This window comes from Gymnoscopelus braueri (assembly GCF_963280865.1).
Source record: "Gymnoscopelus braueri genome assembly, chromosome: 5".
NCBI classification, from domain to species: domain Eukaryota; kingdom Metazoa; phylum Chordata; class Actinopteri; order Myctophiformes; family Myctophidae; genus Gymnoscopelus; species Gymnoscopelus braueri.
The window spans coordinates 15,588,939-15,604,395 of NC_137606.1; the positions used below are offsets into that span (position 1 = coordinate 15,588,939).

At 39.8% G+C, this 15,457-nt stretch overlaps 1 protein-coding gene across 1 annotated transcript; it reads right to left on the minus strand.

Moving 5' to 3' along the window:
• Positions 1–408: 408 nt before the first annotated feature.
• poldip2 (polymerase (DNA-directed), delta interacting protein 2) lies at positions 409–14,584 on the minus strand. Its single transcript, XM_080428612.1, has 11 exons — positions 14,388–14,584; positions 8,375–8,450; positions 6,691–6,788; positions 5,789–5,888; positions 4,403–4,478; positions 3,578–3,685; positions 2,608–2,744; positions 2,280–2,306; positions 2,034–2,159; positions 1,732–1,811; positions 409–1,636 (listed from the first exon to the last, which is right to left on the minus strand). The coding sequence occupies exons 1-11, from the start codon at positions 14,561–14,563 to the stop codon at positions 1,522–1,524; spliced, it is 1,119 nt and encodes a 372-aa protein (XP_080284738.1). The 5' UTR covers positions 14,564–14,584; the 3' UTR covers positions 409–1,521.
• Positions 14,585–15,457: the final 873 nt, after the last annotated feature.

Sequence of the window (15,457 nt, forward strand, 5' to 3'; positions counted from 1 at the left end):
AGAATAATAGTAAATAACACTCATGCATTTAACATTTCTTTTATGCATAAAGTGAACTATTATCATGGAAGATTATCAGTAGATGGCCTTAATCCTTTTTAGAAAATCAAATGCTGAAAAGTTATCATTCAGAACGTCAGAATTATCAGCCTGCCTTGAACTTCACTGTAGCAGATTATCATTTGGCTCAATAATTAAGTCAAAGGAAAATGTTGCATTAAATTCTATTATAGTATATTTAATAAATTATATTGTTCTATTCCCATATATGTAATGTACCTTTCAGATACATGTTTGTTTTTTCTCAGGTCAATCCAAAATAAAGTAAAGCATTCCAGATGTAGTTGCGTTTGTGTTTTTTGAGAATTCCAGGTGCATTCATACATATAGGAAATACAAGGCTAAAGCAATGGTTTGTTTTTCCTTTAATTACACATCTATTTACAGTAGTAAGTACATAAACTATCACAGTTGTTTCAAATCACTTATCCAAAAGTTTGTTTCATTCCTCACTTTACATGAGAAATGTTGGGGTCCAGGTGACATAATTTTTTAAACATGACACACATCCAACTTGTGTCTCAAAATTTGAAGTCTCTTTACTTCAGTGCAGGATGCATGACCTACAACAGAACTGAGACCGTCATCCTCTTCTTCTCCACCAAGGCTGTTATTACACACTTTATTTAATTCTCAAACAACTTATCCACATGCAACTTTGCCTGAATTAAACACTCTTTTCCTCCCTCCTCTGCCACGAAAGCGTAGCAGTGTCGCATGTCCAAGATCAGTGACTTTCGGCGAGCAAGCCAGTCAAGTGTCCAAAGTGTAAATTAGGCTCAACTGTCACATTCTGTATACGTTTGACACATCTAAATCAGACTTGACGGGGCAGTACTGCATATGCCTTGGATTTATAAAATTAACCCTTTATTTCGATGCACTGGATTGTAGTTTTTCACTTGAAGCAGACTGAGAAGAAAAGGAAGCTTTTTGGATCGTTGGTGTTTCACTGTTGGTATTTCAATGACATAAGTTTCCCCATTCACACCACAGTGCTGAGCTGAGCTGAGCTTGATGCTGGGTTTGTCAAAACTGTTGGACACAAGAAGCCCAGTGTAGACTGAGTCAGTGTGAAACCTTCCCTTTATTCATAGTTCTTGTGGCAATTTTACTCACCATACTAGATGCGTTGCAATGAGTTCAGCTCAGCTCAGCAATGTGTATCAAAAACGTCTCCATAACCTCAAGGTCGACCCCAGACACACAGGACTGCCAAATGTTTTTTCTGCCCTAACCTACTTCAATTAATGGTGCACTGCAGAAAAGTGCACTATTAAAACGGTTCCGTGTTTGGATTATATTGGAAAAAGGTAACACTTTGTCCTTCCTTAACCCTACCCATGCTACATTTATGAGCAAGGTTGAAGCAAACGGTACTAGGAAGGGACCAGACAGCCATGGCCGGGACTGACGCTGTGAGTCCAGGAGCTTTGTAGGTGGGGAAGAGCATTGTGGCAGTTAGAGGGTGTAACCAGCAGGGGGAGCTTTGTCATCTTTATTGCTTTCCAGGGAGAAAGGTGGAATGCGCACATCAAAGTGGGAGCCGTCTGTCCTCTCGATGCGGAACGTACCCCTGCAGAGATCACAAATGTAATAAATTAGTCGCTTGGCTGACATAAGTGCAACAATTCCATGAACATTTTTAAATGTGTGAATGAACAAACTCACCACATATGACCACTCGGGGCTTGCAGGGACACATGGCTGCTGTACTGAAAGGCAGGCTGCTCTTTGGACAACACTGGCTCCTGCAGTTAAGACACAATAATAAAGTGAGTTGTGTGCAGGCTCGTCACACACACACACTGCACTTTGAGGTTTCCCCTGGAATACTGAAACAGTGATTATACGAAATCCTGTAACTTTATGCAAAGCTGAATATGTGTGGACTCCTGGATGATCTTGGACACAGTGTGTATGCGCTGGCAGGTGTGTGTGTGTACTGTAGGAGTGCTTGCAGTTGTACTGACCCTGCCCACCACCCCTCGACCTCTGACCGTCTCCAGGGTTCCTGAGAGGCTGAAGATCCTCCAGTGTCTCTCCCTCAGTTGGACCACCTCATTGCCCATGTTCTCCAGACGTATACAATACCGCCACTATGGAGGCAGACACAGATTTTGAACACATACTCTACTACTAGTTGTAAATTAGACCTAGCTAAGGCGATATATTTCTGAACAAAAATGGCAATTCTCCACAGATAGTCAGCTACTCACCCAGTATACATGGGAATTCTGGGCCTCCTAAGAAGGAAATAATGATAGGAATAAAAAATAAACAAGGATTTTAAATGAAAACAATACAGGTAAAAAGGAAACTTAAGTTATCATTAAAAGGTAGGGCAAGTGATATTTTTGGGTAAAAACAAAACCTTTTTTGTTAAAAGGTTAAAGCACTATATTCTGATAGTAATCATTGCTATATAGTGTTTGCTCAGTAACAGGAGTCTCCCTGTCTCTCCAGCTCTTTAATAAACAGAAAATCCAGTTTCAGGTAGGTTGCATAGTTTCAGTCAATCAGGAATGTAGTGTCCTGCCTCTTTACCCTCATGCCCATGTAGAAGGGGATGACGGTGACTCGGATGTTCTCGGTCGTCTCTCTGTGCACGTCCGACAGCTCCAGCCAGGGGTGGTTCTTCTCCTGCCATGCTTTCAGAGTGTCTCTGGGCACGAATGGAGGAGCTATGATGACCACACACACACACACAATTTGTTTCAACAATAGTGCTGGTACACAAATGGCAAACTTTCAATTACACAGGTTGTGAATGTGTTTGCGTGCTCATCGTACTCCCCTGGAATTGTAAGTCATCAGGTTGAGGCCATAATTATATTTACTAAAAGTGTTTACAGCTTGTGTCTATTTCGATACCATTGCAAAATAGTTGGGAGCAGTTTTTATTACTTGGGTGTCTGTTCAAAACAGGTCCAATAGCTAAAATAAAAAATAAATAAAGAATTCAATCATGTGGATCTTGGCATCCACATGGGAATGGCAGTACTCCAATGTGGATCTTAGACTTCAAGTGGCCAGCCTGTGGCGTCAGTCGTCTAAGACTACAAATTTGAGTAACGTTTCCACCCAATCTGAGCCCTAGAAATTTGGTGCTCATCATTCCAGCTGCTGGTGCGATTAGCTCCAGCAATCATAACCCCCTGCAAAACCACGCCATAAAAAAGTAGAAATTCATTGGGTGACACAGTCATGCTCTCAAGATAACAAAACCAGGTTTAGGGGTTTACATGACAATTAAGCCTAATTTATGCTGTCGCACGACAGTGTTGTGCACTGAATATAGCAGACATACAAACTCACAAACGCATTGTAAACGCATCGGCAACGCATTATGAGCTTGTAGGTCGGCTAACTTCGACACCGTGGTGGGCCGAAGTATGAATTGGTCTTTAGAATGAAAGTCAGTGGGCACGTAACCATACCCACTGACCTAAACCACAATTGTGACTGTGCAGTGAAGTAAATGGATTTTGTGCAGCATTGAAGAGAAAAGGTTTACATTTGGCAGGGTTGAACACGAGGAAGCGTTCGAACAGCTCGTGCTGAATGGGGATCTGCTCTGAGGAGTTGTAGGGCAGGATATCTTCATGGCTCACATAGTCCAGACCTGGAGAGAACGAGATGCATTCGGAAACAGTCAAGATCTTAGGTAAAGTATACAGACTGAGCAACTCACAAGGACACCGCCACATGTACCCGATGAGCTGCACCAGCTCAGATGTTTTCAAGTTATTACAGAAGCGCTCACGCATCATCATACAACACCAGCATCAACCACACTAACACTGTAACACTGCTGAGCTCAACTGTACTGAAAAGTGTAGAAAACTATCCAGCCACAGCCGTTGTTTACATAGTGAAAATATTTCAGGAAATAAATTAGCTTTTGTTCCCCCCCATAATTTGGACTATCTGTTGATCTGTTCAATGATCGTATTCACACAGCGGCCATTTTGCTCTTACATCTAACTCCTCTGTAAGGCAGGTTCTATGTAACAAAACAAAACAAAAAAAACACTGAAACCCCAGCATTCGTATTCTGGGAAAACTGTCACAGAAAATGGCAGATCTACAAGCTCACAACATGTCGTGCCGCGGTGTGACCTTGTAGATTGGCCGTTTTCAGCAAAGATATTTAATGTAGAGTGAAAACAGAAAGGTCACTAGAATAGAGCCCTGAGGGACTGTACCTACCTCTACTGTGAACAAGATCTATCTATCTTTAGTTGTGATTATTAGTATTTTTCGGAGGCAGAATTTCCCCTCTGGGATTTATTAAAATATATATATATATATATATATATTTATTTGAGGCTGGTCATACCTGGGATGGCATACAGAGCTCTGCTGTCATCATGATTGGCCAAAAACGTCACTGCTTCTGTCTGGGACCTCTGAGACTGTCAACCACAACAGAAACACACAGTAAAACAAGGGGTGTATGTGTCAAATTACTATCCATAACAGTAAGGGGACAGAAAGTGTTTTTTTGAGTGCAGGAGCGCTTTGGATACACAGTATTTATTGATGCTTGCGACGTTCAAACCCATCAACCGTTGCTGTGCCTGAACATCCTGGCATCTGCGTTATTAGCATAAATAGCTCAGGTGAAACGATGTAAACATGGACGTGGCAACGATTCAACGTCGGGGCCAAAATTTACCAGGTTGTCAGACACCACCGGGAGGATCAAATGACCGGCGCTCCACTCCAAAAGTTGAACTATTGTCCGTCGCTGTGCGGGCGCTGAAGCGCCATGCTCAGGCTCACCCTAGGTGGACACGCACTGACCTTTTGCACCTTAATCCCATGTATAACGCACTGACTTTTTTTGTCTTTTTTTTTATTGTGCTCTTTTTTCTCTAAGCACCTTAACGTCCATATGTATATCATGCACAGTATAAGTATAACATGCACAGTATACATACATTGCTGCTATGCTCAGGCACCTTAGTTTTTTATTATCTCAGGTACTTTGTAAATATGTAGATAACTTGTCTGGCCTTCTGTTGCTCTCTTGTTTTGATCTCCTTCCCACTTGCCCCCCACCCCTCTTCTTTCTATGGAAATTAACGTTGCGATGGGAACGATGTACAAAAACGAATTTCACCCACTTTTTTACCTTGTAAACCTGTGATGTGACAATAAAACTGATTCTGATTCTGGGAAGAGGAGCCCACCAGCGCATCTTTACCATAGAAATACATAGCAGAAAGGAGCTGGCAGCTCAAAAAACACATTCTGTGGACACTGCCCCTAGTTCCCACCTGCTTCTGAGCCAAGACCCTATTAAAGAGTAGGGCTGCATGATCATGGCTAAAATGATAATAACGATTGGCTCAATTATGAGATCATGATTATTTATGACAATCATTTGGCCATTTTTGTAAACAGACGTTTTATTGCACTTGAACTTATTGTACTTTCTGCATAGCCTTTTTTTCTCCTTACACGTTTCCAGAGGTCCAAGAGAGAAAACTGTTTAAGCAAGAAGAGGTGAATATAGACGTGGGAATGGGGATTTATAGTCACTTTCATGTAAATGTAAAATAAGCTACATTCAAATAAGATATTATTATTTCCAATGATGGTAATAATTCATTCAATCCACATCAGAACCATTTCACAACCTGTTTTCAACTTGTGAAATAGATAAAGATATGCTGCTCTTTAAACTGTTCTGAATAAATGAAATGACGCAGTAACTCACTATGTGAGGGCAGTCCCTAGTGTCGATGAGGACCTGGTAGTAAGTGTGCGTCTTCCCCTTTACCTCCTTGGAGCCGTGGGCCCCCGGGGGCTCTGGTTTGCTAGAGTAGGTAAAGATAAAGACACAAAGATTGAAGTTCAACATATCAAACTCCCACAGTCAAAAAGCATATTTATCTTAGTTTAACCTAAAGGACTATATACTTTGTTGTATGACGAACTGCTGTGTTGTGAGCTTGAAAATCTGCTATTTTAGAAAATAAAAAATTGTTTGAAATGGAAAATGTTAAATGAAAAAAATAAAACAAAATGTTATAAAGCACAAGTAGTTACCTTACCATATTGGCAAGATATCTTCTAAATAGTTGCTCCGTAGATAAAAAGTTGATGATCCAACATATTCTTCCCATTGACTTGCACGGTGAAACTGGTCTCAAAATCACACTTTTAGCACACAAATGAACGCAAATAAGTGCCATTAAATGACAAAACCTGGTTCCGTGTTTTTTCTTCTGTTTACAATAAGTTTCTATCGTCGTTTCTTACAAGCATTTTTATCTATAAAAACAAAACTGCTATACCAGATATTGTAATTTTAGCAGAATGTATAAAACAAGAACTTTGTTTGCATCTGTTTCTGTTCTAAAGTCTGACTTTTTCACCTTGCAATGCAAGTAAATGGGGAGTAACTGCAAAACCCAAACCTCTACCAAACTTAAATTGTACTTATAAACTGTGGTGTCCTGAGATGACTGGATGGACCTACTAAGCTATGTGGATGAGTAATTAATTAATTAATTTTTACAATAAAATCACTGGAAAATACAAGTAAGGAGCATACATTTGTGGGGGTGAACTGGCAACTCAGCCTTAAAGAGTAGTCTGTGTAAAAGATCTGTTTACCTTTCGGCCATTGGAGGGGTGACATCTCTGTCATAGAGCCGAGCGTGCCAGGGGAACAAGACAATGCCTCTGTAGCCAAACACACTGTGGAGGAACAGCTGAGGAGGGAAAAACAACAACATGGAGAGAGGGAGGATAAGTCCATGTAATAATAATAATAATAATACATCAGACTTATATAGCGCTTTTCTTAGTACACAAAGTCGCTTTACAAAACAGCTTAATTTTTTTTTATTAGGAGCAAAAAAAGAAAAACGTAAAAAATGTAAGCTTTACTCTCTCAGTGCCAAGCCCCGAGTTATCCCGAGTTTTTTTCTGAATGTCCTCAGTGCCAGAACGAAAAATCCAGAGTTTTTGGGGAAAAAAAATCAGAACTCAAGATATCATTATCTGAAGATTTGCAGCTCCATCCACTCTTTGTTTAACTTAACTGAAAAAGGCTGTATCTCGCTTCCTAAGCACTTTTTTTTTTACTTTGAAAAAAAAAAAAAACATTGCTGGCACAGTATGAACATATTTTTTTATTTCATTGGCACTGAGAGAGTTAAAGTAATACTAGGTAACCTTTTCAACAAAACTAAAGTTAAATTGTATATCTTTTGTGAGTGGCAAAAGTTTCACAACACCCACTCCATGAATTTCACCCCCGGAAGCCTTTTATTTATATATTTTCTATTGAACACTGTCGGGGGGGACTTTCCCGGGAAAATGACGTCATCTGGCCGGAAAACGGAGGCGGAAATGCACTGGTTTCCTGTTTGGCCAGGAACTACCGCAACGGTTTCCTGTTTGGCCAGGAACTACCACGCTAACAAAAAGGAACCTCACGCTGATTTTAAGAGAAGGTAGGATTGGAAGATCGAAAAAGAACAGAAAAAGAAAGCACAGCTCATGGTAACTAATGCTCCACTGGCTAAGAGAAACGATCCGCAGATAGTATAAAACAATTAAAAGAACGCTTTTTGAAACGCTTCCGGTGAAAACAAATGGAATTCTGGGTAATCGAGGACTATGGAAATTGTATGCAGTGACGGTAGTGACCAGCAGAGGTTGCTAAAAATCGTTATTTGTGAATCTGCATTGTACAACTTTAATGTAAGATGATGTGTAAGATAACAGTAAGACCGGGCTTGGTACAGTAGATTGTGGTTGTAGTCAATGGGCTAAACATACTTTTACTGCGGACCATTTTCCAAAGAATAACGTGGTTCGTTAGAGTTTTGAGAGGGAGGTAGAGAGACCGAGATAAAGACACAATTCTTCAACACGTGATGTTGTTAAATATTTATCATTATTTATAATAATTTGTGGTGTTCTTTTTCTGTCAGTTATGTTAGATCGTTGAATTTTATTCAGGTAAGTTGTAATGATTTAGGAGAGAAGGTAAACAAATACTAAATCTAGAAATGAAGCCATTAACAGCTATGCAGGTCTATGTTTATGAAGGATTGTACGCTATATGGCCCAAAGCTGTGAATAGACAATGACATGTATTGACACTGGTATGATCCTTTGATGATATACAGTACATATAAGGGATGACAACCTAGTCTACAATAAGATCACACTTAGTAATGTACCTTTTGTGTGAAATGCACTACATAAACAAATAATCATGTATAATATATATATATTTATGTGTGTGTGTGTGTGCGCGTGCGTGTGTGCGCTTTCATTCCCTTACCTGTCCTGTTTCGTATTTGCCATGCTGCTTCACTGCCTCAAACACTCCAACTGTCTCCAAAACTTTCGTCTCAGGCCTGTTCCTGCCAGAAACCGGCAACACCATTACAAACAGCTGTGTGTGTGTGTGTGTGTGTGTGAGAAACAAATCAAATGAACTGTTATGGAAAAAACAATATAGGGCAAACCACAAACAGATTAGATTACTTTAGTATGAGTTAACAACAATGGTCTTAGTCCCTCAAGGACCTTATACTGGAAATCACACAACAGCTCACTGTGCATACTTTTAAATCATGTTAACATAAGTCATCTCCATAAAGAAATAAAATCCCCTTGACTCCGGTCGTAATCACAATCCCAAGCGATAGGCTGTCTGACAAGATTGAAGAAAACACCTCAACGTGTCAGAGGTCAACAAACAGAAAATACCATTCATTCACTAATCTCTATCCCTTCCATCTCCTCCATGGATCACACCCAGCCACACAAACACCACCAATATCAACAAGACACAGACAACAACAGCTGGCAGACTTCTAAAGCCAGTACATCACATGAATACCTCTCCGCTCTCCTCTGAGCTAATCTGTACAACAGAGATGAGACTAGTATGGTGTGGGTGGGGGGTTGGCGAGGGTAGCAAAATGGACAGGGGGGATTTATTAATACATAGTAAATTTGTTTCAGATTATTTTTCATATCATTCAGTGCATGGCCCCCAGAAGATTAAGCAGTGGACAGCTGACCAACACCAGTGAGGTGCCCATTACTGCTGCTTGGTGGTAGGTCCGAGTATTGGGTTAGAAATAGAAACAAATGTCGTTGAAAACAAGGTCTTACATACATACTGTAGGCTATATTTTCTTGGCATTCATCTCTCCATAAGCCCAGCTTAGATACAAATTACCCAATACCCACAGGATTGATAATAATAATAGCTTGAATTTATATAGCGTCTTTCATAAACCCAAGGACACTTTACATCAAAAACAATGAACAACCAACAGACAAACGAACAAACAAAACAAAAGAATAATAGCATTTTGTGTGGCTTAAATGCTGAGATTTTCAGTTGTGGTTCTGATAGAGCTGGTGACCAGTTCCAACTTCAAAAAGTCTCGTATAGTATATGAAAAACCATTTGTATAGGGTATTTCTGGTTGTTTTCACCCAGCAGAGGGGTCACTTCTCTCACCAGGAATACTTGACCTCAGAGTCAAACTCTATTTGTGCCTGGCTTTAACCCCTTCTCAGAACATGTTCAGACTGTCCTCTCTTTTGGTCTCTCTTTCTCCTACAATCTGAACAAAAACTAGAAAGATATCAAATATAAATATAGCTCTACCAGTTGCAAAGGCTGGCACATCCCATGGCCAACAGCAACCAGTGGCCAAAAGCAAGCCTTGCCAACAAATAGAGGCATCTATTTTTCCACATAGCTTACAGTAGGTAGCCAGAGTGGGAGCGAATTACAGGGAGTAATTTCTCATTTGAGAAATGTATTAAATCAACCATAATCCAGTGGGCTGTTTAGACTTGATTTTGTCTGTTTATGTTCTTCTGTCCAGCACATGGGATTTCACTGCTGTGAAGACGTCATTAGGACAATGAAAGGTGGCAACAGATACCATGAGGCAAGTGATGATTAATGGTTACATAAATTACTGTCACAGCAACAAGCTGGTGCTGAATTTCTACTTTTTATTCTCTAGCCATGGAGGTGCACACACACCTCATTCACACGTTCACACCACACTGATCCAAATGTGTTTATTCCCTCAACCCATCAGGAGAAGGCAGGTAATTAGACCCAGTGCTTGGCCCATTGCATAGTCAATCTCTTCCTTTCCACTGAAGTCTCCCGTCACTGGTGCCAGTTCTGTGCCCTTGGCAGGGACAGTAGGCTAAAGGCTGGTTATGCGTATCAGCCATCTACACACAGGAACCGCCACCCAGCAAAAAGTACAAACTCAACCAGAGAGACTAGTCTGTACATGTAATCACTTTGCCTTTTCAAAGACAAGGGCAGAGAGCTTGTTGTCAACTAAAACTGTAGGTCTACCATGCACCATGGCTGATGAATAACTCTAGAGTTCATGCGTTTGCATACATAGCTTAACAGCACTGTGCAACCAACCGACTATCCAGGTTACTAATGACAGAACCCAATCTATGAGCTGATAACATGTTTCAGCACTGGTCAGGCAAAAAAACTGCTATATTGTTATAGTGCACCCACTGTGGTGAGTGACAATGGTTTATGTTAGATGGTGCCCCACAAGCAATGGTATGGAGAATGTGGTCTCTCAAAGTACAACCACCTACATAAGTATGTACTCAAGTACTACACAATTTTGAGGTACTTTTACTTTACTGGAGTATTTCCAATCAGTTTTACACTTCTACTCCACTACATCTCAGACGCAAATATTGTACTTTTACTGCACTACAATTATTTAAAAACTTTAGTTACTAGTTACTTTGCTTTTATATTATAAAACAAACATTAACCACTTTAGCCCTATTTTATACCGAGGCAAATAGCCGATCTACAAGCTCAACGCACCACAACGCTATTTTCAAACATTTTAGTACTTTAAGTATATTTTGATGCCTTTTGTACTTTCACTCAGATAACATTTTGAACACAGGCCTTTTACTTGTAACAAAGTATTTTTATATTGTGGTATTGCTACTTTTACATAAGTAAAATATCTGAGTACACACCAAACCCATGCATGCACAGTGTGTGGATGCTCTTTCCCCAGTTACTGGGTTTTGTTAATAAGTATATATATATATACACACACACACACACACACACACACACACACACACACACACACACACACACACACACACACACACACACACACACACACACACACACACACACACACACACACACACACACACACACATATATATATACATACATACACGAGAGATAAGACTTATTGAATTGTTGATAGCTAAAGGTTATCACCCATCTGTTCAAGTTGTAAGCATTTCACCCCATGCCATGGGGTCATATTACGTCAGGTAATTGTTGAGCAACAGCATTATTATTCCATGCTAACCATGTATGTTTGCTGGGTGAACAGAAGGGAAACAATTCAGCTGAATAGCCTACAGTATGATAATGATATTGGAATATTTCCTGGTAGTGGTTTGCAAGCTGTCAGAGCCTTCAACGTATCTCTGAATAACGGAGTGTGGAAAGCATGCCATCTTGAAGTCCAGACAGACAACACAGCACAGCACAGGCTAGCTACAAATAGCTAAAGTCGTTAGCATCTGTTACACTGGAATTGGTGACCTGTCGAATACTGTGGCCCAAGAGGTCGCTGTGGGATGTATGCCTCTTTGCACTGAATGTCGACCTTTTCTCAGCAAGCACTAATCTTATCACCATTTAATCCCATACAACAGTGCAATTTAAGGATTATTTCAACATATTTCCCACTTTTATCGCTTTCAAATAGAAAATGTATTTGTATTTTGTGCCAACTCATTCAACAACGTGGACATATATGTATATAAGTATATTATATCAAATATTATTATAATATATTATATCTCATCATGTTCCCACTGTGAGAACTTAATTTGGGAAACGCTTTTCTTTTTTATATGCTTTTATTTATTTCTGTGGTCTCTATCTTGAGGTCTACATGATGTTTTAAATGTGCTATACAAATAGGGTGACTTGACACTGCCTTCTTGACCAGGGCCCACTTGGAAAAGAGATGGAAATCTCAATGTGGTATTAAATAAATATGGTTAAATAAAATATCATACAAGATAGAAAGAATAGTATTAGCAAGGAGCCCAGCCACCCAAACCATGGACTTTTTCAGCTGCTACCATCCGGCAAGCTTTAGGGCAGCCTCAAGGCCCGGACCAGCAGCCTCCGGGACAATTATTTCCAAGAAGCAACCTAGCGACTTGTGTGACTGTGTTTGGGCGTTTGCATTGTACTGCAACCTCTAAAGCAGGGGTTCTCAGCCTGTGGGTCCGACCCCAGGTCCCCAGATGATTTTGTGGGGGTCCCCAGATGACAGTGAGTGAAGTGACAATTTAAAAGGCCTTTTAAGACCTTTTTATTACCTCAAAAAGAAAAGAAAAAGACCATTACTGCATCAAAAGTAATCAAGAAACTATACTATAACATACTGGTCAAACATGGCTAAATTGTCAAATAATATAAGAAAGAGGCAATAATTGTGAAAATAGCCGATCACTGTGAGCTTGTAGATCTGCTATTTTCACAACTTTTTATCTGTGAAATCGAGTCAAACTAAATGTAACGCCTCAACTCCTACATTCCAAGTGTTTGTCAGGGTGGGGGGTCTCCAGTTTAAATATGATTATTTGGGGGGGGGGGGGGGTCGCAGTCTGAAAAGGTTGAGAACCACTGCTCTAATAGTCGCGATTCCTTTCGTAGACAGCCCTCTTCATGAGAAACAAAACTCCTATCTGGTTGTATTAAATGGTGACCCATGTATTTGGACATTTACAGACAGCTTGGTTTATCCTCTTTGTATCTGCAAGCCCTTGGTTTGAAAATAATCCACTGTTGTGTTCCACCATCCAATGTTATGATGAGCACATTTCTGTCAAACTGTGAGATGCATTGCAATTTTCAAAGTGGTGTTCTTTTGCTGTTTTACGCCTGTTTTTCATCTCTGTTTGCTGATTGCCTGGATGCCGATAATAAGCACACACTCAAGTAATGCAGGTGTAAAACAGCAAAAGAAGTTTATTGGCAGAAAGTTTTGTGAAACCAAAAGCTTGCAGAGGAAGAAGCTGGTCGTAGAGGTGCAATATTGGGGAGTTTATCACACCATTAAATATAATAATCAGAAGTCTATGGAAGGAATTGTGACTGCAACCTGAGAGGTTGCAATACAAAGCAAACACCTTGACCTTGAGTCACCTGCGGCAAATTTTCACCAGGCAGCCAGTCTTATGATCTGCCTGCTAGTGCCGCACGCACACACACACACACACACACACACACACACACACACACACACACACACACACACACACACACACACACACACACACACACACACACACACACACACACACACACACACACACACACACACACACACAAAATGGGCAAACTACCTCACACACATGCACAGTCATTTATTAAGACAGGCAAGACACACACATCTCACAAAACATATGATCCCTTGACCCATTCCCACACACACACACACACTTTATATTTAAAACTGTACAGATAAAATAAATATTGTGTGTCTCACTCTCACACTCTCACACACACACACACACACACACACACACACACACACACACACACACACACGGGGTTATGTAGCACTCAAAGTGAGCTGTTATTATTTAGTTATTTTAAATATATTACAATGTACAATTCGTTTTGAATTTGTCTTGTTTCTACAATTGTGAGGAGCCATACACCCAAATAATGTTGCTCTCGTGTTGTCGTGTATATGTGTGTTTGGGATGAAAACATCTCCAACACTTTAAACGAACCGTTTCCCAAGCAGTGGGTCGCAGACACATTTATTATGGGTCACAAGTATATAGACATCCATTTATGTTTTGTTTCCTACATTGTTTTTCATAATTATTTCAAAACAATGCAAAAATGAAACAAATTCAATGATTTTTCAAAATAATTTAATAATTTAATTTTTTTAATAAACAAAAAACAAATCTAAGAAATTCCATGAATTTGGAAACAAATGTTTTAGAGGTAGTGAAAATAGCCAATCTACAAGCTCGTGACGCGTTATGAGCTTGTAGATCTGCTATTTTCAGTACAGTTTGGGGTCCCAGCCAGGCAAAAACATCTGATTTCTCTTTTGGGTCTTGATTGAGGCTAAAATGTTTGGGGGACGGATTACGGAACCACTGCTATAGAGTCGCGGAATTCTACAAGTAACCGATTTCGGCGTATCCTACCCGATCTGGTTAGCAGTGCTATCTCTATCACAGGAGGACACTCTTACCGTGTGGACATGAACCTGGTCTGTTGGATGGTGCTGGACAGACATGCTTGTATTCGCGGTCTGCACACCTCAAAGCCACAGCTGCTGTCAACGACACTGAATATTCTCTGTGTGTGTTTCTTGTTGTATCTACTGACAGTGGTCAGCAAACCTCTGCGTAACGCGCAGGCCGCCATCTTTTTCTTGCTTCTCGCTCGCTCGCTCGCACCCACGTCCCATGCGCGCAAACACCACGTGATATAGCAAAACCGGGCGAGCGTCGTTTTTAAAGCCACCTTCAGTGATCTTAACGTAGCAGTGGTGGAAAAAAGTACTCACATGTTTTACTTAAGTAAAAGCAATGTAGAAATACTCTTTTACAAGTAAAAGTCAAAATGTGCTTGAGTAAAAGTACAAAAGTATTGGTGTCAAAATTTAAAAAAAAAGTACCAAAAGTAGAAAGTATACTCATTATGTAGAATGTCCCATTTCACAAGTGTTCAAAATGTATACAAATCTTTTGAAAATAGCACTCTACTAGTTTTCAAATAATTGTAGTGGAGTAAAAGTACAATATTTGCCTCTGAGATATAGTGGAGTAGAAGTAATTAAGTAAAACTGAAAATTGGAAATACTCCAGTAAAGTAAAAAAAAACTCAAAATTGTAAAGGCACACGATTTAATTCTCTAATAGTTGATTGACTCGAAACATTATTTAAATTGTTAATTGTATATTTGTGTTTTGTTGCTGAGAACGTAGGCTATGTTTAGTAATTGGTAATGTTTGTAAATATTAGCCTAACCCCGACCTAAATGACTAATACAATGGGTTAGGAAAGAAATGAAGAAATTAAAGCTATACTTTCTATCAAGAGATTAAACTCAAGAACATGACATTCTAAATTATTTAAAATGACTGGCACTGATTGTGTCTTTAAGTCACCTTTGGGAAACATGCAATTGTGTTGCTTTAATTAATGATTTCAGTCTCTAAAATATAAAAAATTATGAACATGCGATTGTAACGTGAATATTTTAGACAGGAAGTAGCATAACACGGGCTAGTTTACGTCATCATGTCACAAGCATTG